This window comes from Sminthopsis crassicaudata, chromosome 1 (assembly GCF_048593235.1).
Source record: "Sminthopsis crassicaudata isolate SCR6 chromosome 1, ASM4859323v1, whole genome shotgun sequence".
Lineage (NCBI taxonomy): Eukaryota > Metazoa > Chordata > Mammalia > Dasyuromorphia > Dasyuridae > Sminthopsis > Sminthopsis crassicaudata.
Window position 1 is genome coordinate 670,292,136 of NC_133617.1, and position 21,578 is coordinate 670,313,713.

A 21,578-nucleotide genomic window follows, 5' to 3' on the forward strand; every position below is an offset into this window, starting at 1 on the left:
TTTTTCAGAGTTATTTCCTTTATAAAGTGTAAATTGCATAATTTATTCTTCTGGTTTTCCTCACTTCATCATGATCAATTCATTCAAGTCTTACCAGACTTCTCTGAATTCTCTATCTAGTAATATTTTCCTATGTCAATATGCCACAATTTAATTCAGGCAGACCCTGAATTGATGGATACCAGCTTTTTTTCCTGTTCTTTATTGTACCAAGATGTGTTGCTATAAATATTTTTGGACATATGGATCTTTTCCCTTTGTCTTTGACCTCTTTGGGTAATTCTAACACTATTAATTTTACTTATGAAAAACTATTCCAGTTATTGTCTTTGAAATTGTCCATTTTATCTTTTGTGATCAAATCTTAATCTTATTTAAGAGTTTTATCCTTAGCCATAGTTGTAAAAGGTATTTCCTTTCCTTCTCTAATTCAAAAAATAGCCATTTCTATTTAGTTTATGTATCCATTTGGAATTTATTGTAATATGTAGTGTAAGATGTTTGTATAATTTCTGCCAGATGACTTTTGAGTTTTTTAAAATAAATTTTATTGACTCAGGGAGTCCTTATCTACAATAATTCATTTCCTTGGATTTATTAAAAACTGATCTATTATGTTCAGTTGCCTCTGGGCCTTATTTTCATAATCTAATCCACTGATCAACTTTCCCATTTTTTAATTAGCACCAAATGATTTTTACTGATTATTGCTTTTAGATATTCACTAAACATCTCTTTTAGAATTTTGCAAGGAATCAAATTAAAGCTCAATGACCATTAATTTGTAGTCTTTAGCACCCTTCCAAACAACTGTGACAACTTTTGTCCTTTTAAATAGTACATTTCTTCCATTCTTCTTGATTTTTCAGAGCTCACTGATACTGGTTTAACATATCTTCCTAGGTTTTTAGTTTTGTTTTTTCAATATTTTGGGATATTGTTCTTTGGAGCCAAGTAACTTGAACTAATCCAGGGCAATTATAGATGCTCTTTTACTATGTCCTTGCTTACCTTGAGCTTTATCTCTGTTAGCCATTTGTGTTTTGTCATTTCCAAGCAAATATTATTCTCTATGGTAGAGTGAAAAGTTGGAGAGTAAATGCTGGTTAGTTCTGCCTTCTTTATGTTGTCCATTATCATCTTGCCCCTATCTCTCAAGAGTTCTCTTCTTTCTTAGTTTTTTGTTTTTTTCCTTATTGTAACTAAGAAATGCCCCCCTCCCTTTTTTTTTTTTTTAAATTGTCTGTAAGCCTTCCTAATTAGACTCCGCTCATGATGAGCCTTGAGACTCCTAATTGTTTTTTTTTTAGGACCATGCTACATCTTCTTATTTATTGTCTATTACATACTTTTGCAAACCTGTTCATATCTTGAACAAACATAAAATGATTGGCGAGTTCCTTGCATATCTACATTGATCTCTGTAGGAGTTGTTTCTTCTGAAGATTTTCAGTTTTGAGAGCTTTTCGAATCTTGCCTGGGCAGGCTTTCTTTGTAAGATATTAATTCTGAATTTTACCCATCTTTTTTCTGAATCCTTTGAAATGTCCTCTTCCATAACCTAGGATATATACAGACTAATTCAGGCATCTATAGGAATATCACTTTAGAGTGAAAAGGGATTTAAAAGGTCATCCAGTCCAGCTCCTTATTTTAGAAATCAGTGTTTCTTAACTTTTTTCCTTTTTTCACCTGAGGAATTTTTATGTGACCTCAGCTATCTAGGTATATAAAAAAGGTATACAAATCAAATATTTACTGATAGCACATCATAATTTCACAACTCCCACTTTCAGTTACAAGATCCCATATGGAGTTCTGAACTACAGTTCAAGAAGCTGGGCTATAGACAAGGAAGATTAAGAGTTGTGACTTTTTCCAAGATCACTTGAGCAGGAAATAATAGAGGCAGGATTTGAATTCAGGTCCCATGACTACATTCAGTACTCAAAGTTTACTGCACCTTTCATTACTTCAAATTGCCTCCCCTAAAAGATCCTGATCTGGAAGAGATCTTAAGAGTTCATCCAATCCAATCCCTCCTTTTACAGATGGAGACATGGAGGTCTGACATGGTTATGTAACTATTCTTACAGATGAGGATATTATTATATTCTACGTGGGGGATGTCATTCACAAGTAAACATAAAAAATATAAAGAGGAAGCAAAGTAATTTGGGGGGTGTTATTAGAGAGGATTAATAACTGAGGGAATTAGAAATGACTTAGTGAGGAGTTGGCATTGCAAGGGGAGACACATTTTCTAAAAGGAAGAGACAGGGGTAGAGAACTCAGGACAAACACGCAGAAGCAGGAGATGGACTGATATTTGTGGGCTTGGCTAGCCCAGAACACATCCTCATACAGTATCATTGTTGAAGTGTACAATGATATCCTGGTTCTGCTGAATTCACTCAGCATGAGTTGATGTAACTCTCTCCAAGCCTCTCTGTATTCATCCTGTTAGTCATTTCCTTCAGAACAATAATATTCCATAACATTCACATACCATAATTTATCCAACCATTCTCCAATTGATGGGCATCCATTCATTTTCCAGTTTCTAGCCACTACAAAAAGAGCTGCCACAAACATTTTGGCACATATAGGTCTCTTTCCGCTCTTTAGTATTTCTTTGGGATATAAGCCCAGTAGTAGTACTGCTGGGTCAAAGGATATGCACAGTTTGACAACTTTTTGGGCACAGTTCCAAATTGCTCTCCAGAATGGCTGGATTCTTTCACAACTCCACCAACAATGTATCAGTGTCCCAGTTTTCCCACATCCCCTCCAACATTCATCATTATTTGTTCCTGTCATCTTAGCCAATCTGACCGGTGTGTAGTGGTATCTCAGAGTTGTCTTAATTTGCATTTCTCTGATCAGTAGTGATTTGGAACACTCTTTCATATGAGTGGAAATAGTTTCCTTCCTCCTCCATAAGTCTGAGAGGTAAACTATCCTATGTTCCTTTAATTTATTTATGATCTCGTTCTTTATGCCTAAATCATGGATCCATTTTGATCTTATCTTAGTATGTGGTGTTAAATGTGGGTCCATACCTAGTTTCTGCCATACTAATTTCTAGTTTTCCCAGCAGTTTTTGTCAAATAATGAATTCTTATCCCAAAAGTTGGGATCTTTGGGTTTGTCAAACACTAGATTGCTATTTTTATTCACTATCTTGCCCTGTGAACCTAACCTATTGCACTGATCAACTAGTCTATTTCTTAGCCAATACCAAATGGTTTTGGGGACTGTTGCTTTATAATATAGTTCTAGATCAGGTACAGCTAGACTGCCTTCATTTAATTTTTTTTTATTACTTCCCTTGAAATTCTCGACCCTTTGTTCTTTCATATGAATTTTGTTGTTATTTTTTCTAGGTCATTAAAATGGTTTCTTGGGAGTCTGATTGGTATAGCACTAAATACATAGATTAGTTTAGGGAGTATTGTCATCTTAATTATATTCGCTCGGCCTATCCAAAAGCACGTAATGTCTTTCCAATTATTTAAATCTGAATTTATTTTTGTGGCAAGTGTTATGTAATTTTGCTCATATAATTCCTGACTTTCCTTGACAGTTATTTTGAATGGAATTTCTCTTTGTATCTCTTGCTGTTGGATTGTGTTGGTAATGTGTAAAAATGCTGAGGATTTATGTGGATTTATTTTGTATCCTGCAACTTTGCTAAATTTCTGAATTATTTCTAATAGCTTTTTAGCAGAGTCTTTGGGTTCTCTAAGTATACCATCATGTCATCACGAGGGTTAATTTTGAAAAATTATCTATGCATATGTTTTGAAAATTAAAAAGCTTTAATAAAAAAATAAATAAAAGATAGCATTCCCTATGCACCAGGCACTGTATAAACACTACAAATATGATCATATTTGATCCTCACAACTGCTTCCCAAAGTAGGTGCTGTTATTAACCTATTTTACAGTTGAGGAAATGAAGGGAAAGTGATTAGATGCAGAGTCATATGGCCATTAACTATCTGAGATCAAATTTGAACTCAGATCTTTGTGACTCCAAGCTTAGCACTGTCTTCCTCCACCCAGCTTCCTCAGGGGAATAATGTAAAATAATCATGAAAAGGCAGGTAGGAACCGGGTTTTGAAGGATTTTAAATGCCAGGAGGAGTTTATCCTTGTGTTTATCCTTGAGTCATTGAGGAACCCCAAAGCCTCTTGAGAAAAACAGTAAAATAATGAGAATTGTGCTTCGGGTACATAAGTTTAGAAGCTATGTGGAAAATGGACAAGAGAGGGAAGAAATTTGTAAACAACACAAATAAGATGCAGAGCAGTCTAGGCAAGAAATAGTGAGGGCTGAAGGAGGGTGGTGGCTGCTGTGTGAGGGCAGAGAAGGGGATGAAGGGCAGAGATGATGCTAAGCATCCACATGAGTTGGCAGCTGATTGGATTTGAGGATTGAGGGAGAGGAAAGAGTCAAAAATTACTTCATTATGAACTTGTATGAGGGAGCGGCAGTAGATAAGGTGGGTCCTGCCCAGCTATGTCCTAGGCCTGCTTTCTTGGAGCAGCTGAATTCTAGCATTTCATCTTCTAGGTCCTTGAAACGCAGATCCAATGACTGCAGGAGCTGGGATGGCTGCATCTTGGTGCTATGTATTTCCCTTGCTGGTGACTTTGTTTTGTAACTCTAATGCACTTATCCTGTAATATTGTGTATTATAGTCATGTTGACGTCTATCCCATTTCTAATCCCATATGCTCCTGAAAAGCAGATCTCCTGTGTCTTATTTAAACTGTAGCACTCCCAGTACCTAGTATAGTGCTCTATACACAGAGAGCACTTAAGAAGTATTTGTTATGTGTGGAATGGGGGAGGAACTCTCATGTCTCCATTGTTCTTTTCTGTGCAGGAGGGAGTTGGAGACACACCTGACTCTTATGCTTACGATGGTAACAGAGTGCGTAAGTGGAATGTGACCACAACTAATTATGGCAAAGTGAGTATCCTCCTGAAGTCTGGAGGAAGTAGGTACTATGGTCTAGTTATGGGACTGTAAGCCCTTTCTGGAGTATTCCACCTTGGCTTCTGGGTCTCAAACAGATTGCTTTAGTTCCCTTCCTCGACCCTGCCTCCTAGCCGTTACCATGTGCTTCCTCTGCCCTTTTCTAATGTTTATGAACTAGCCATTCTCTACTTCTACTGTATCCTTCCTCCTCTCCATCTCCCTTCTATATGGCTCCCCATCTCTTCAGTCCTGTGCTTTCAACATTATCCATAAGGGAGAAGGTGGGCAGTTAGTACACTGCTGCTCATTGGCTCTAGACAGTAGAGAATTGATTATAGAGAAGGAAGCAGGTCTTACTTACAGATGGTAGCAGTTCTCCATGTTCCTGACTGTATCCGATTTTCTTTGGACCCAATGATTATTTATTGATAAGGTTTATCTTGAACATAAGCCTAGAAAGTATTAGGATCCTTCCTTGTTATGGAACCCAGCACTTTAATATAGGATTGGGGGAAACATTGTTTTTTCTTGTTTATCTGGCTTGTCTTGCCTTGTTGTTACAGGTGGGATATGTCTTTGTAATCAATGACTTTTTCCTTCCCTGGACAGTCATGGGCAGCTGGAGACATTGTGAGTTGTCTAATTGACCTGGATGAGGGAACCATTGCCTTTTGTCTGTAAGTCTTTTTGTATCTTAAACTTTGGCTCATAGATCTTGCTTTTTTTTTTTTTTTCCACCTAAAGCTGATCTTTCGGGGGTTAGAGGTGGGAAAGATATTGGGTTTCCCTGCCATTGACAGACTGTTGATCTATGCGTCTAGCTGCTTAGAGGTTCTTTCTGATTGTGAGGCTGTAATGATTTTTATTATTTTAATATTCTTAGTAGTATTTATGATCATATACTTAGGCCTTCCTGTAGAAACAGGAAAAAGCCCCCAAATCTGAGAGTCTGTGGACTCTTTGTTTTGCTTTGTGGCAGTAGGACCATTGGATTTTGCTGTAAGACCTGTGATTGATCATAGCCTGGTCAATGTCAATGGATTTTTTACTGAACTATAATGTAGTTATATATTATATACTAATATAACTCCTAACTCCTTCTTGAGTATTCCAAGGAATTGAGAGGCATTGTTGAGTCATTAGTTTGGGCTATCTTATTGATCATTCCTTAGGCTGAAATTAAGATTGACTAGCCAATTGGTTTCATGTTCCCCTACCCTATTTTTTAGGAAAAGCCTGAGGAAACTTTGAGGTATAAAGCAGAGTGGGCTCTAGACCATAAAGGAAAGAGAATAATTAATCCAGATTGGATATATGGAGCTTTGGTCTCTGTCTTTTATAATACAGTTGTCTGGGTCACTTTTGTTGCTACTCTGACCTTTTGGCTCCTAGGAACCCAACATCTTGCACCCTTGATGTGCTGAGAGATATCTGTCTACTCATATCCCCCAAACCCATGATACATGTTCTTATATGTTTTTCATTCATCCATGCATGCTTCTGTTCATGTGTTCATTTTTCAGACAAGCATTTCTGGGGTACTTAATGTAAATAAGGTTCTGTGTCATCTGTTGATAATAATAGCTTATAAATCTATGGTATGTTAAGATTTACAGAGCTCTTCATAATAACCCCTTGTGTTAGGTGTGTTAGATACTGTAAATGTGTAAAATGAGGGAACTGAGTCTCAGAAAGTTTTAAGTGTTAGAGCCTGAACTAGAGCTCAGATATTCCACCTCTTAAGTCCTCTTTATACCACACTCCCTTTTTATAGCTCATAAACTTTAAAGAAAAGTTTACTCAACATGAGAGAAAATAGATTATGTCATGTTCTTTTGGTAGCCAAACAGCTATCCATGAAACATCCATTCCCCCAAAGATGATTTAGCTTGAGGTTCTCAGATGTAATCTCAAACTTTTTAGTGAGCCTGGTATTAGTGTGATTCTATCCTTTTGCTCAGCCTTCCACCTTTTGCTTTCTACTCTCATCTAAATGATTATGATTTGGCCAATAGGGCTACCTGTTTTAGTCCCTGGCTCTTCCTGGCTATTGCTTTTGTTCTCAATATAATTGTGGGTAGGAACTGTGTCTTATTTAAACTTTATGTCCACCCTGATAACTTATCTAGTGCTCCAAATATATCAGGTACTTAATAAATGCTTGATTTTATTTTTCTGTCCCAGGAATGGTGTTTCTCTAGGAACTGCTTTTGACAACATCACCAGGGGCTCTGGAATGGCTTATTTCCCAGCTATCAGTCTCTCTTTCAAAGAGTCTGTTGCATTCAATTTTGGCAGCCGGCCACTGCGATATCCTTTAAAAAAAAACAAAACAAAACAAAAACTCACAGCAGCAAATTGGGAGGCCTCATAGCCACAACCTTGGAGAGCTTACTGTTGCAAAAGATTTGAAGCTCTTAGATTGTCTACTGAACATCTAAACTCAGAACTCCTGAGCCCCAGTTCATTTCCTAGTTTGGCTAGCAGGAAGGTTCAGGATCCTCTCAACCTTGTGTACAGAATGGTGTTTCTCACTTAACTCCTTGTTACATATCCGATAGAAGGTTATCGACCCCTCCAAGATGCCCCTACTACTGGCCTTGTTAAGGCTCAAAAACTTCTTGGTTACCTGAAGAATGTCCTGCAATTGGAGTTGGACTCAGAGGTGAGCTTTTGGACTAGGGGATAAATGGTCTCTGTCTCTGAAGCTTGAGAAAGCTATATTTATCTCCAAATAAGGAACTAGACCTAAAGGGGATAAAAGAATAAAGGCTAAGGATCCACTCTCTTGCCTCCCACCTTATGAGCTACTCTCTTTGCAGGAAGGGAAGCTGGTGGAGAGGGAAAGTTCGACGTGGCAGCTTCGGGGAGAACCCACAGTATTGATCACCATGGCACACATCTTCAACTACTTTGCTCCACTCATGGTGAGTGCCATAGACTTTCAGTCCTTTCTTTCCATTGCTGATGCTCCCTTCCTCCTGAGCTTGGCTTTGGTGACTCAGTTTGGGAGTCTGAGGGGGTACTGAGTGGTGAGAGACTCTCATACTTCCTTTCAGGAAGTATCAAAAGCTCCTTCCACCTCATTTTCTTCTTATGATTTTGTCTGACCTCCTTGTGCCTTGTGTGTCGTAGATGTTTAAAAAACACTAATTTGAACTATTAGTTATCTTCCTTCTCCTGGGGGAAATGGTATGCATAGCTGTTCAGTATTTTTGTTAGATTATAGGGTCCTAAGTGGTAGAACTAAAGTTCCGGAGTTAAAGGGACTTCAAAGTCTATAGACCAACCCTGTTGAGGAAACTGTAACCCAGGGAGGATGAATGACTTCCCCAGCATCACACAAGGAAAAAGCATTAAAGACAGCATTCAAAACCTTCTTGTCTGACTCCATCATCAGTACTCTCACCTCTACTCAGCCTCATTCATTGGGGCTCTGAAGTGTTTGTGTTACCACATTGTAGGCTGGTGGTAATGAGGCAATGAGGTCCATGCCTGGTGCTCTGCAAAACTACTAGAATGATTCCTAAAGAAAGGCATGACTATGTTTCTCCCTTGCTCAGTGATCGGTAGTGCTTCCTTATTTCCCCAGGATAAGATTTAAACTCCTCTGGCTTTGTCTGGCCATCACAACCTGGCTCCAGCCTTTTTTGTTCCAGGTTTGTTGTACATTGCTCTCCTTACCAAGCCTTCTTGCTGTTCCTCATATACAACAATTTAGATCCCATCTCCCTGTCTTTGCACAAACTGTCCCTCATGCTTGGGAATATACAGTTTTCTCATTTCTGTCTCTGAGATTTCTTCAAAGCTTAGCTTGTCAGCCTCCATCTGTATGAAACCTTTACTGATTCCCCCAATTTATCTTTTATTTTGTGTATCTTTCAGTTTGTACATGTTGTCTCCCTGACAATGTGGCAATAGTAGGTATTTGATAAATGCTTGTTGATTGACTGATTTATTTTTTAGCAAAACTTATCAATATATATCAACTGTGTAATAGTATGTAGTATTCCACAAGCATAGTCTTCCAGCTCTGAAAAGAAGGAGGGGAAGTACATTAGCTCAGGCCATCTCAGAAACATTACAGTTACAAAGTATTGAGCTTTATGTTTTTTTCTTCTTTCCATTTACATTGTTGTAATTATTGTATATATTGTATTTAACAAATATTTACTAAGACACTATGCTACTCTCTTAATCTTTTCCACTTTCTTTATCCAAGTCCCACTCTGATACCTACCTTATTATAGCATGGAAATTGCTAGGTTCTCAAAGCTTATGCCAAATTGTTTAGTCCTACTAAACTATAAGGGCTTCATATATATGAAGTAAGTGATATACTGCTTGTTGTCTGAGGACTAGCCTAGTCAAATTTGTAGACTCATCACCAATGAGTTGACCGCCAGGTGATGCATAATTGGGTTGGGGAAGAAGAGGCTATGATCACTTGTACAGCCATCTGCTAAATATGGAGGATTGTACTTTGTACCAGTGGAATAGTAATTTGCATCAGTGAAATCACAGATCTTTTGAAATGTGAATGGGATGAACTCACCCATAAAATGGAAGCAGATAGCCAAACAGATTAGAAACCAAAACCCAGCAATATGTTGTTTACAAGAGAGACAAACTTGAAACAGAAATACACACCGAATTAAAATAAGTGGCTGGAGCAGAATCTGTGATACTTCGGCTAAAGTAAAAAAGGCAAGGATAGCAATCACAGTCACAAATCTTATAGCAAATTTCAAAGCAAACATAGACCTAATTAAAAGAATCAGGGAAAATACATTTTGGTAAACAGTACCACAGACAATTAATTAATATAAAAACAATTTACAACACATTTCTCTGGTAATAGTTTCATTTCTCTACTATATAGGGAATTGATTCAGATTTATAAAAATAAAAGCCATTCCCCAGTTGATAAATGCTCAAAGGATATATACAGGCAATTTTCAGATGAACTCAAAACTGTATTTATATGAAAAAATGCTTTAAATCACTATTGATTGCAGGACTACCTCATACCTATCAGACTAACCAATATGACAGAAAAAGAAAATGACAAATGTTGGGATTATGGAAAAATAGGGACACTAATGCATCATTTGTGGAGTTGTGAACTGATTCAATCATTTTGGAGAACAATTTGGTTTTGTTTGTTTGTTTTTTAAAAATAGTTCAATTTGGAGCAGCTAAGTGGTACAGTGGATAGAGCACCAGACCTGAAGTCAGGAGGATCTGAGTTTAAATCTGATCTCAGACAATTAACACTTCCTAGCTGGGTGACCCTGGGCAAGTCACTTAACCCCAATTGCCTCAGGGAACAAAAAAATTAAAAATTTTTAAAAAAAGCAATTTTTATTTTCAAAACATAAGGACAGATAATTTTTCAACATTGATCTTTGCATAGCCTTGTGTTCCAAATTTTCCCCATCTTCCCCCCACCCCCTTCCCTAGATGTCAAGTAATACAATATATGTAAATATATTTGTACAATTATCTTGCTGCACAAGAAAAATCAGATCAAAAAGGAAAGAAAATGAATAAGAAACCAAAATACAAATGAACAACAACAAAAAGAGTAAACATATTATGTTGTGGTCCACACTCAGTTTTCACAGTCTCTGGGTGCAGATGGCTCTCTTCATTATGAGGTCATTGAAACTGGCTTCAGTCCTCTTATTGTTGAAGAGAACCACATCCAGAATTAATCATTATATAATCTTGTTGTTGCCGTGTACAATGATCTCTTGGTTCTGCTCACTTCACTCAGCATCAATCTGTATAAGTCTCTCTAGGCCTCTCAAATCATCCTGCTGATCATTTTTTATAGAACAATAATATTCCATTACATTCATATACCGTTTAGCCATTCTCCAGTTGATGGGCATCCACTCAGTTTCCAGTTTCTGGCCGCTACAAAGAGCTGCCACAAATATTTTTGCACATGTGGGTCTCTTTCCCTTCTTTAAGATCTCTTTGGGATATAGGCCCAGAAACTGGATCAAAGGGTATGTACAGTTTGATAATTTTTTGAGAGCAATTTGGACCTACATCCAAAGAATATAAAAGTGTGCGTACCCTTTGACCAGCAATACCTCTGTTAAGTCTATATCATAAAGAGATCAAAAGAGGAGTGTTCATGTGAAGGATAAGGAATTATACTGACAAAATTATTTATAGCAACTTTTTGTGATGGTAAAAAATTAGCAATTGAGGGCATGCCCCTCCTGAACAAATTGTATTTTATGGTTGTGATAGAGTATTATTTGTGCTGTAAGAAATGATAAGGGGAATGCTTTCAGAAAAACCTTGTAAAAAACTATATCAATTGATGCAAAGTGAAGTGAGCAGAAGTAGAACATTGTATATAGTAATTGCAATATTGTAGGGATCATCAGTTGTGGAAGACTAAGCCACTCTTAACAAAACAGTTCCAAAAGACTCATGACAAAAAATATTTTATCCACCTCCAGAGAGAGAACTGATGAATTCTTGAGTACAAAATAAAGTATATTTTTTATGTTCTTTCTTTTTTTAAAAATATTGTTAATAAAAGTTATGTTTTGCATGATTTCACATGATAATTGATATCACATTGTATGTCTTCTCATTGGAAGAGAAAGGGGCCTCAAGGAGAGAGTTTGGAATTAAAAAAAAAAAAAAAGAACACTTAAATAAATAAATAATTATTTTGGTGAAGAAATGGCCATGAAATTATGGCTAAATTATATTATATATAAATATATAATTAAATATATAAATTATATTCAAATGGCAAAATTTTAAAAAATAACTTTTAATATTTTTATTATTTTCCAACTAAATATTTAAGTGTCTGAGGGTCAGAAACTATTTCTTATATTTCTTTTTATGCACTTGAATGCCTGAGACATGTTGAGCACACAGTAGGCACTTCAATAAATGTCTGACTCTGCAGCAAATAAGAGCCCATTACTTAGAAATGCAGGAACGTATTCTCCTCAGTCATAAGTGCTGCTAGGATGTAGGTGTTCAATTTGTATTTACTTCTCTTCCTTTTTTAAATGTAGTGCAAAGTATACTTAGTGGAAGATGTTCTCATGAAATTTCTCCTGGGCATCCTGGAGACAGATGGGTCAGAGGAGTCTTATCCCCTTATCCAGCAGCTCCTGGATCTAATGTGGCTCCTCATGGAGGTGAGTTACAAAATTAGAGAAAGTTTGAGCTGGAAATGGATCAACAGGTTCCGGGTGGATCCTTAAGTTCCGCTTTTCCTCTTTGGGTTCCACCTGTGTTTTTTTCTCCCCTCAGGATTATGAAGTACAGGAATGCCTCAAGCAGCTGATGATGTCCCTCCTCCGAGCCTACAGGTTCTCCCCCATTATCCCAGACCTGAGCTTACAGGTGAGTGGATACAGAAGCAGGCCCTGAGTCCAATGAGAAGGATTGTCTGGGGTTTCCTTGGGGTAAACCAGGTTTGTGACCAGGGTTAGTACCAGGAGGATGTGGAGAGGAGCAGTATTGAATATTAGTGTCCATTGCTTGAGCTGTCCTCTGGGCATTCTCTCCAAGATTGAGTCCTGGATTTCTTTGCTTGATGTCCCCTACTGCCTTTTATTTTGCCCTACTAGCCAAACTTCTTTAATTTTAATGATAATGCTATGTTGTGTGCCAGGCACTTTTCTAAGGGTTTTGCAATGATTATATCATTTGATCCTGGCTATCATTACCCTGATTTTACAGATGAGGAAACTGAGGCAAGCAGATCACACAACCACTTTGTACCTGAGGCCAGATTTGAACTTAGGTCTTCCTGACTCCAGTGCTGGTTCTCTATCCACTGCACCACTTTAGCTGCCTCCAATTTCATTTAATTCTCTCTTCATTTCTAGATGCATTACCTTCGTCTTACCATCGCTATCTTGAAGCATGAGAAGTCCAGGAAATTTCTGCTTAATAATGTCCTGTATCCTTGGTTAAAAAAACTCATTCTCACTCTATTTCCTGTGCATGAACAGTGGGAATCACCTGTGTTAGGGCCACTGAGCCACAAGTTGCATTCCTACAATCAGGGACCAGCTTCCTCCTTTAGGTACAGGGTCAGAGGCTTGTTCTGGGTTGGAAGAGGGAAAGCATAAGATTAGGCTGTGCTCCTAATTGTTTTCCAAATGTCTAGCACTGTCTTTAAAACAGAAGAGAATGAGAAATCACGGAATAACAGAATGTCAGGGCTAGAAGAGACCTTAGGACTTAAGCCATAGAATATCAGAACTAAAAAGAGCCAGCTTCTTATTTTGCTGTGGATTTTTTTTGGGGGGTAGAAGAAGCTTCAAAAACTGACCAATTTAATTTGGAAATTTATACTTTATTTCCTTTTTGAGTTTTTTTTTCTTAATTATACATCTATGTTATATGCTATCCCATTTAGCATTGTTTAGCATTGAACCACTTTGTTCCCTGAAATATCTCACAGTCACTAGAGGATTGAGTCCTGCATTTCTTTCCTTGATATCCCCTTTTCTTTTGCCCTGCTAGCCAAACTTCTTTCATTTTAATGATGATGATGATGATGTTATATTATATTCCAGACACTTTGCTAAGGGCTTTCACTAGGGGAAAAAATACAGAAGAATGCAGCATAGCAAACTGTATTCTGAATGTTTTAAGAGATAAGCATTTCTCTAAAAATACCTGTGAAGTGTGATGGGGAGGTAGCCATAATCAGATAACTTTTCAAATCTAAGTGCTTTAACCCTGTTCAATAAAATTGGGGGGGGGTGAGGGGGAGAAAGAAGGGAAGAGAAGGGACTAACTTTCAGAATTGATCTTAATTGTTCTTGATCAAATTCCAGTAAATTGTAGAATCCATTGGGGAAAGATAGAGGAGGAATATGTTATTTATTCTTTGTTTCCTTCTTTTGCTTTTGAGTATTTGTATTTTATAGTATTTAGTTTGGTCAGGAAGAGGAAATACTTGGGAAATTGAGGCCCTTTCTCCTGTCTTCCCCTGTCAACTATAGCCAGGACCCCATCTGCTGTGGCTCTGATGACAGGGACTCAGCTGGGGTTTCCCAATGTCAGTATGCAAGTCTGCATTCATTTGTTCATTCATTCCATAGATGTTTATGAAGCTCTCACTTTCTATAGAAGACTGTGATGGACACTTAAGAAAAATGAGAGGTTCAGATGACACATGAAGTTTATAGCCACATAGGGGATAAAACACAAATATAATGTGTAATGCTTTGTTGGAAACATGCAGAATATAATGTTACTAGAAAGTCAGGCCTGTTCCCAGTCACAGCAACTCCCTGGTAAACTCTGGATTCCAGCCAGGTCAGAGAGACTTTTTTTTTTTTTTTTTTTTTTTTTTACATATTTATTTATTTATATTAATTTTATAAATTATAACATTTTTTGACAGTACATATGCATAGGTAATTTTTTACAACATTATCCCTTGTACTCCCTTCTGTTCCGAATTTTTCCCCTCCTTCCCTTCACCCCCTCCCCTAGATGGCCGGCATTCCCATACATATTAAATATGTTATAGTATATCCTAGGTACAATATATATGTGCAGAACCAAATTTTGTTGTTGTTGTTGCAAAGGAAGAATTGTATTTGGAAGGTAAAAATAACCTGGGGAGAAAAACAAAAAAATTCAAACAGTTTACACTCATTTCCCAGTGTTCCTTCTCTGGATATAGATGATTTGTCCATCATTGATCAATTGGAATTGGATTAGATCTTCTCTATGTTGAAGATTTCCACTTCCATCAGAATACATCCTCATATAGTATTGTTGTTGAAGTGTATAATGATCTTCTAGTTCTGCTCATTTCACTCAGCATCAGTTGATGTAAGTCTCTCCAAGCCTCTCTGTATTCATCCTGTTGGCCATTTCTTACAGAATAATAATATTCCATAACATTCATATACCATAATTTACCCAATCATTCTCCAATTGATGGGTATCCATTCATTTTCCAGTTTCTAGCCACTACAAAAAGGGCTGCCACAAACATTTTGGCATATACAGGTCCCTTTCTCTTCTTTAGTATTTCCTTGGGATATAAGCCCAGTAGTAGCACTGCTGGATCAAAGGGTATGCACAGTTTGATAACTTTTTGGGCATAATTCCAGATTGCTCTCCAGAATGGTTGGATTCTTTCACAACTCCACCAACAATGCATCAGTGTCCCAGTTTTCCCACATCCCCTCCAACATTCATCATTATTTGTTCCTGTCATCTTAGCCAATCTGACAGGTGTATAGTGGTATCTCAGAGTTGTCTTAATTTGCATTTCTCTTATCAATAGTGATTTGGAACACACTTTCATATGAGTGGAAATAGTTTCCTTCCTCCTCCATAAGTCTGAGAGGTAAACTATCCTATGTTCCTCTAATTTATTTATGATCTCGTTCTTTATGCCTAAATCATGGACCTATTTTGATCTTATCTTAGTATGTGGTGTTAAGTGTGGGTCCATGCCTAGTTGGTCAGAGAGACTTTCGAGGATGGGCCCCAACTTGATTGGTCTGAGTCTTTTGTCCTTTCTACTTAGCCTCTTGTTGGGCCACCATCCCCTTTCAGCAAAGTACAGAAAAACAAGCCCCAAAGAACCTTAGGATGACATCATTTTTGGATTGTTTTGCATTTAAGCACTAGATTAGCTCAGAGGACTTCTATAGTGAGGGAGAGAACATTAGCATCTTTGAAGTGGTGCCTTTGGATTGTACACTTCTGAGCTCAGTAGGGAAATAGAGATAATGATTGGTTTCATTGGTACCCTGGGAAGAATTTAAAGCTAGAAGAGGAGATGGGCTTTGGTAGATTGGCTGAGCAGGAGATAAAGGGAAAGAATCAGGAGATGAAGGTTAAAATCAGATCTGTTTACATCCTTAAGTGCTTTAGAAAAAGTGTTCTTAGAATGTGAGTTTGTTAGGCAGATTTCTAACATCTAGAGTACTAACAATGAAATTAATGTTTCTAGACATTATGAAAAATCAGAGAGCACCCTATAGGTATGAGGCCCATTTTTTATTGTTGTTGTTGTTTCCTGAGTTGCTAATTCCCATGCTGATGACTGGCCTGCTATTGATGAACAGAAATAATCTGTCCTGGCAGTCATTTTCTTCCAGTTTAGTGGAACTTACCTTAGGTTGGAAACCTCTATGGGCATAACCCTTGGAAACCCAAGGGACCCTTGAAGCCACACAGAGGCCTTCAGGAATAATCTTCATGTTACTTTCTTCATTTATAGAATGGGGTTGATTAATACATGCCCTGCCAGTTTCCTAAGATTTCTGTGAAATTGATTAGGGAGATATAAAGGTTGTAAAAATGTGTACAAATGTGAGAGAAGGATCATCTGGGAGAGTGAGAAGAGTTTGGGAGTCTGTTTGGGAAACAGGAGTCAATCACTGTGTAAACATTGGAAATTTTTCTTTGGTAGCCTCCTGGGCAACAGGGCCTTTCTCTTAGCCAGATATCCTGACCACAACACTTCTGATTATCTTACCAAATTATTGCTTGTTTAGTCTTAGAGTGGGACCTTTCTTTGAAAGTTGATATTCTTTTAATATGATCAGAAAATTTTGAAATCTGGATAACCTCTTAAAACCCAAAAGAATAGAGAGAGTTCAGGCATTGTGATAAATCAACAGAGAAAGTTTGTTTTTTTTAATTTAAGGTTGTCCCCTGTGTCTCTAAGCTTGATGGAACATGATGTTCCATCTACTCAGATGAATTGTGGTTGGGATGGGGGGCATGGGAGGAGCCAGTGCTGCTGGGGCTGAACTCAGGGAGTTGCTGTGTACCATACATTCAGACCATATCAGATTCTGGCCTAATCCCTTAGCCATCCTTCCTACAGCTTCGATGTACTCCGCTCTGTGGTTTTCTTCTACATCAAGAGTCCATTACGAGTTGAGGAGGCTGGCCTTCAGGAGCTCATCCCCACCACATGGTGGCCCAATCGCTTCAATAAAGAGGTAGACAGCTGTCTTCCCACTCTTGCCAGGCCAGAGTGAGGGCTACTCCTGGCTGGACAAAAAGGCCTTCTGTTTCTCTGGACTTCTGATAAGGAAAGCCAAATGGGGATCTTCTGAGAGGATGCCACATGAATAGCTTCAGAAAGAATCCTGGCCCTCATACCCTTTGAGCCAGCCAGAGCATCTAGGATCTTAATCTTTTCTGTTTCCTCCTACTCTGCCAGTGGGAAAATTTTAAAAGTGACAATTCTCCCTCCTCCCCCCACCCCCACTCTCCCAGACCACTGTGGGGGTGGGGGTGCAGAGAGAAGTTCATTGCTTTAGGAGATGGGAAAAGAAGTCCTGTTCTGTCTCATTCCTCTGTCAAGGGGACTAAAGACTTGGAGGAGGTCTTTGTACTTTCAGTAATTGGGGAGTAAGCAGGAGTGACCAAGGTGAAGAACCACTTTCAGCTCCCTTTCTTCTGTCCTAATTTCAGAGATTCCTCTAAGAGAGAGAAGAGAAGAGTGCTGCTCTGTTAACCAGGGTTCTAACAGTTAATTTTCTGTCATGTGTAAGCCACTAAACTAAGTCCAGGCTGCCTTTTTAGAAGAATTTTTGTTGATTATGAGTGAAATGCCATATGTACACATATATTCTGTATATACACAGAAGAAGAGTGTCTCAGATTCTCTTATAAGATAGCCACTCTAGGGGGATATCATGATGCCCATAGGGAGTCTTGTTGGACCTTACTCTCTGACCAGTTGGATATAGAGTTTTAGAGCTTTGACCTAAATGAGGGCTCCATTAAGGCTTTCTCCAGCTGGTTTGGTGAGTGCTGTGCCCTACACCAGGACCAGAAGCCTGTGGCTCTGCTGGGTTGGAGAATCCTGGCAAGGCTGATGCCCCTATCTTGCTTACAGAAAGAAGTCAGTCCAGTCATAGCATCTTTAGGGCACCATTACAGTGGAAGTGTGGAATCCTCACAATTCCCTGTCTTGAGCTGGGGGAATCTGGTTCTGAGGCTTCGTGTGTACCCACCCCTCCTGAGGTCTCAGTCATACTTATGGGGGCCTTCTCATTCCTTACTTCAGGGCAAGGAAACTAAGGAGGTGAAGGAAGAGAGTGCTGAGGAACGGCTGAGACGGCGGGCTTATGAGAGAGGTTGCCAAAGACTCAAGAAAAGAATTGAAGGTCTGACCATTACCTCATTTTTCTTTCCTTATGGCAGGTGCCAGAGGAGCTGCAGGGATCATTTCCTCTGCCGAGGAGGATTTTTTTTTACCTCTTCTGTTATCTTGTTTTCCCCATCTGCATAATCCTATCCCCACCCAAGTGTCCCTCCCATCTTGGAATCTGAGAGTTGGGAAGTATTTCCTGACCTGTGCCCAGAAGGGCTAGCTTGATTCCTGACTGTGGATAACCATGCTCCCCAAGAGGACCAGTGGCTCCTGCTTTGTTCTAAGAGGGGAGGTAGCCTTTGCTGCCAGGGTTCTGATGGTCTGCTTTCCCCTTTCAGTGGTAGAAGATCTCCAGGTTCAGATCCTGAAATTACTGTTGAATAATAAAGACCATAATGGGGTAAGTAGATCTACATGAGGGAGAATAATAGTGCTGGAAAGGTCCTTGGGGCAGAGAAAGTCAAATATCAGGGACCTTAGTATCTAGGATGGGGAGACCAAACCCTAAGAGAGGGAAGAGGATTCACACATCTTGGTAGAGATAGGAGCTGGAAGTTGCTCTGGGAGCAACCTAGCCGAGTCTTGTGCATGGTGTGTATTTGGGCCCATTTTGTAGGAGGAAAGACCTCATATGCTCCTGTGGTTGGTTGGTAAATGGGCAAAAGGCTGAAGACCATCGATTCCCTTTTCCTGGCTGCATCTTGCTGCCAGTCCAGCTTTACTTCTCTCCCAGGGTGAAGCTTCCAGATACATTTTTCTCAACAAGTTTCGAAAGTTCCTGCAAGAGAATGCCAGCAGCCGAGGGGTGAGTGGTTTGTTCAGGCAAGGGAGTGCCTGCTCGGGGGAGGGGGAGGGAGGCCCTCCCATTCTTAGGCCTACCCCGGGAATGAGCCAAAGGACATTTTGAGTAGCCCTGACAACGCTATTGCTTGAGCCCTCAAAAAGACATGCCTGGCACAGAGCTGGTTCCCAGGAGACAATGCAGAAGCCAGAGGGTGGGAATTTCCAAAATTTGACACTGCTATTTAATGTAACTATCAGAGACTTCATAATAAATCGTATTTCTTGTACACTGAGATTTACAATGTATTTTCCTCACAAATCTATGAGGCAGACAGTACAGGTATTTTTATCCCCTTTATTAATGAGGAAGGTCTGATGATTAGGGAGTCTGATAATGAGTTGCCCAAAATTATATAGCTAGTAAGTGGTAAAATTGAGATTCAGGGATTCAGGTCCTCCTCTTGAGTCCAGGAACAGTTCTATTTCCACTATACCATGCTTTAGACCTGAGATCTAGCTAATTGTCCTCCCCTCTTCCATTCTCTGCCTTTTCCTGTCTTCTCTCCTTTCCTTTGCCATGTTCATAGTGGTTCTCTGTGAAATCACTGCCCTCTTTAGGAGTCAGTCATCAAAAGAGAAAATGGTTCATGGATTACTCTAGATCTAGAACAGGAAAGTGATTTTTTTAAAATTTAGAACTTAACACTAAATAAAATGAACATTTCCCTATATATAAAGTGGAAAAGTAAAAGAAAATTGTACCTAATAATGTGAATCTCCATGATGTAGAATCTGCTTTTCCTTTTAAGAATATAATAAATTCAACATGTAACTTTCAAAGCTGTTCTTCTTGTCTGTGTTTCCTTCTGTCCTGAAAGGAACTTTAGAGGCCATCTAGTCTAACCCCTATGTTTTACAAATGAGAAAACTGAGTCAGTGGGTGCATAGGTCATTAGGGATAGATGTCATGTGACTTCAGAATCTACCTGCTCCCCACTGCCTCAAGCTGCCTCTCCTTTCAGAGCAAGCCGAGTTCTACAGGAAGGGCCTGCAGTGTGAGCCTGGCTGCCAAGAAGAGGTCCAGATTTGATAGTGATTTACCCACTTCACAGAGATAAGAGATCAGCATGGTTTAGTGGATAAAGAGCCAGCCTTGGAGCCAAGGTGGCCTGGGTCAAGTCCCACCGAGGACACACCCTGATGGGTTAGTCATTTAACCATTCAGTGCTCTAGGCAACTCTAGTTCTAGGAAAGTGGCCAGCAGTGTTGGTAGAGAGACTTACCTCACCAGGAAGGGTTTTATACCAGAGCAGTCAGAGGTCTTACCCTTCTCCCTGTCCCCAATAAAAGGCCCATGTGAAGATCCACTCCAGAGGCTCTGGGTACTATTGGTTTTAATCAGGATTTTGGCAGCCTTTCTTGCAAACTCCTAGACTAGGAGTTCAGAGAGAACTTAGCTATATAATCATAGTCAAACTACTGAACTTCTATAACCTATTTTTTTCATCTGTACAATGGGAATAATAATACTTACAGAAGTCCTCACAGGGTTATTGTGAGAATCAAAGGAAAAATATACATAAAATGCTTTGTAAACATCAAAGCACTGTCTACAAGTCAGCTATTATCCTTATAAATGAGGGTGAAGTCATGCCTCCTGTTCTAGGACAAGTTCTTAGAGGTCTGGCCCTTGTGGGGAAGAAACAGGCCCTCTCTGATGACCTCATCAGGAGCTTTCATTTGGGCCCTAGTGTGTGTGGCACCAGTGGGAGAGGCCAGGTGGGAACCAGTTTTTTGTTTGCCATCCAGTCCTGCCCTACCAAGGCTTCATTCTTCCTTTGGAACCAACAGGGTTTCACTGAAATTCTGGGTACAGAGCTAGGGTGTTGGTAGAGCTGGGTTGAAGCATTTTGATCTTAAGGTAATAGAAACTGTTCCCTGCTGCTGAACGATGCAGTATCAGATTTATTAGATGTTTACTATGTATATATAATTAATTTTGCAGTACTAAGAGAATCCAAAGTACAGATTCTACATAATCATTGCCTTCATGGAATTTATAACAGTAGGGGGGGACAAAAAAAAAGAAATACATAACTATAATATGCAGGGATACATGCTAGATGCTTTAGAAAAGGATAAACAGAATTCTTTGTAAGGTTCCTGGGGGAAAGTTCACAAGCAGCCATTGTGAAGGCAGACTTCCTGGTAGAGACAGCATTGGGATAGATTTTCAGAGATCAGGTAGGAATTAAATGAGTGAAGAGGAGGAGGGAGAGTGGGCATTCTTGGCTCAGGGGACATGGTGAACAAAGGAAAGGAGGTATGAGAACACAGTAAGTGTGCAGGGACAGAGTAGTTCTAGTTTCACATAGCTTTGAGAGAAATGACAGAAATTAAAGCTAGAAAGGTAGAGGCAAAGGAAGTACAGTTAAAGAACCATGGGATTTGGTCATTCAGTGGCCTTCAAGAAGTTACTTTATTTGTTGAGAGTTTGGTCTGGAAGGCCCAGATGGACAAATCCCAAATGCTACATGTATGTGTTCTCAGTGGCCAGTAGGGGCAGATTTGGAAGCTTAGCCCTACTTTATCTGGGATAGGATAGTTTTACTTGATGGAAATTTCTAATTACTATGACCAGTTTCTTCACCTGCACA

General features: G+C 39.1%; 1 protein-coding gene across 5 annotated transcripts in view; it reads left to right on the forward strand.

Annotated features, from left to right (window-relative positions):
* The window catches only part of RNF123 (ring finger protein 123), a 112,520-nt gene that overhangs the window by 21,363 nt on the left and 69,579 nt on the right, over positions 1-21,578 (forward strand). For all 5 annotated transcript variants that reach the window (XM_074283276.1, XM_074283280.1, XM_074283278.1 and 2 more), the window contains 12 exons: positions 4,896-4,982; positions 5,601-5,668; positions 7,176-7,301; positions 7,542-7,656; positions 7,814-7,918; positions 12,050-12,175; positions 12,291-12,383; positions 12,872-12,945; positions 16,858-16,975; positions 18,052-18,151; positions 18,477-18,538; positions 18,872-18,943. In XM_074283276.1, the coding sequence (XP_074139377.1) occupies positions 4,896-4,982; positions 5,601-5,668; positions 7,176-7,301; positions 7,542-7,656; positions 7,814-7,918; positions 12,050-12,175; positions 12,291-12,383; positions 12,872-12,945; positions 16,858-16,975; positions 18,052-18,151; positions 18,477-18,538; positions 18,872-18,943 (1,146 nt within the window). The remainder of the gene's footprint in view (positions 1-4,895; positions 4,983-5,600; positions 5,669-7,175; positions 7,302-7,541; positions 7,657-7,813; positions 7,919-12,049; positions 12,176-12,290; positions 12,384-12,871; positions 12,946-16,857; positions 16,976-18,051; positions 18,152-18,476; positions 18,539-18,871; positions 18,944-21,578) is intronic.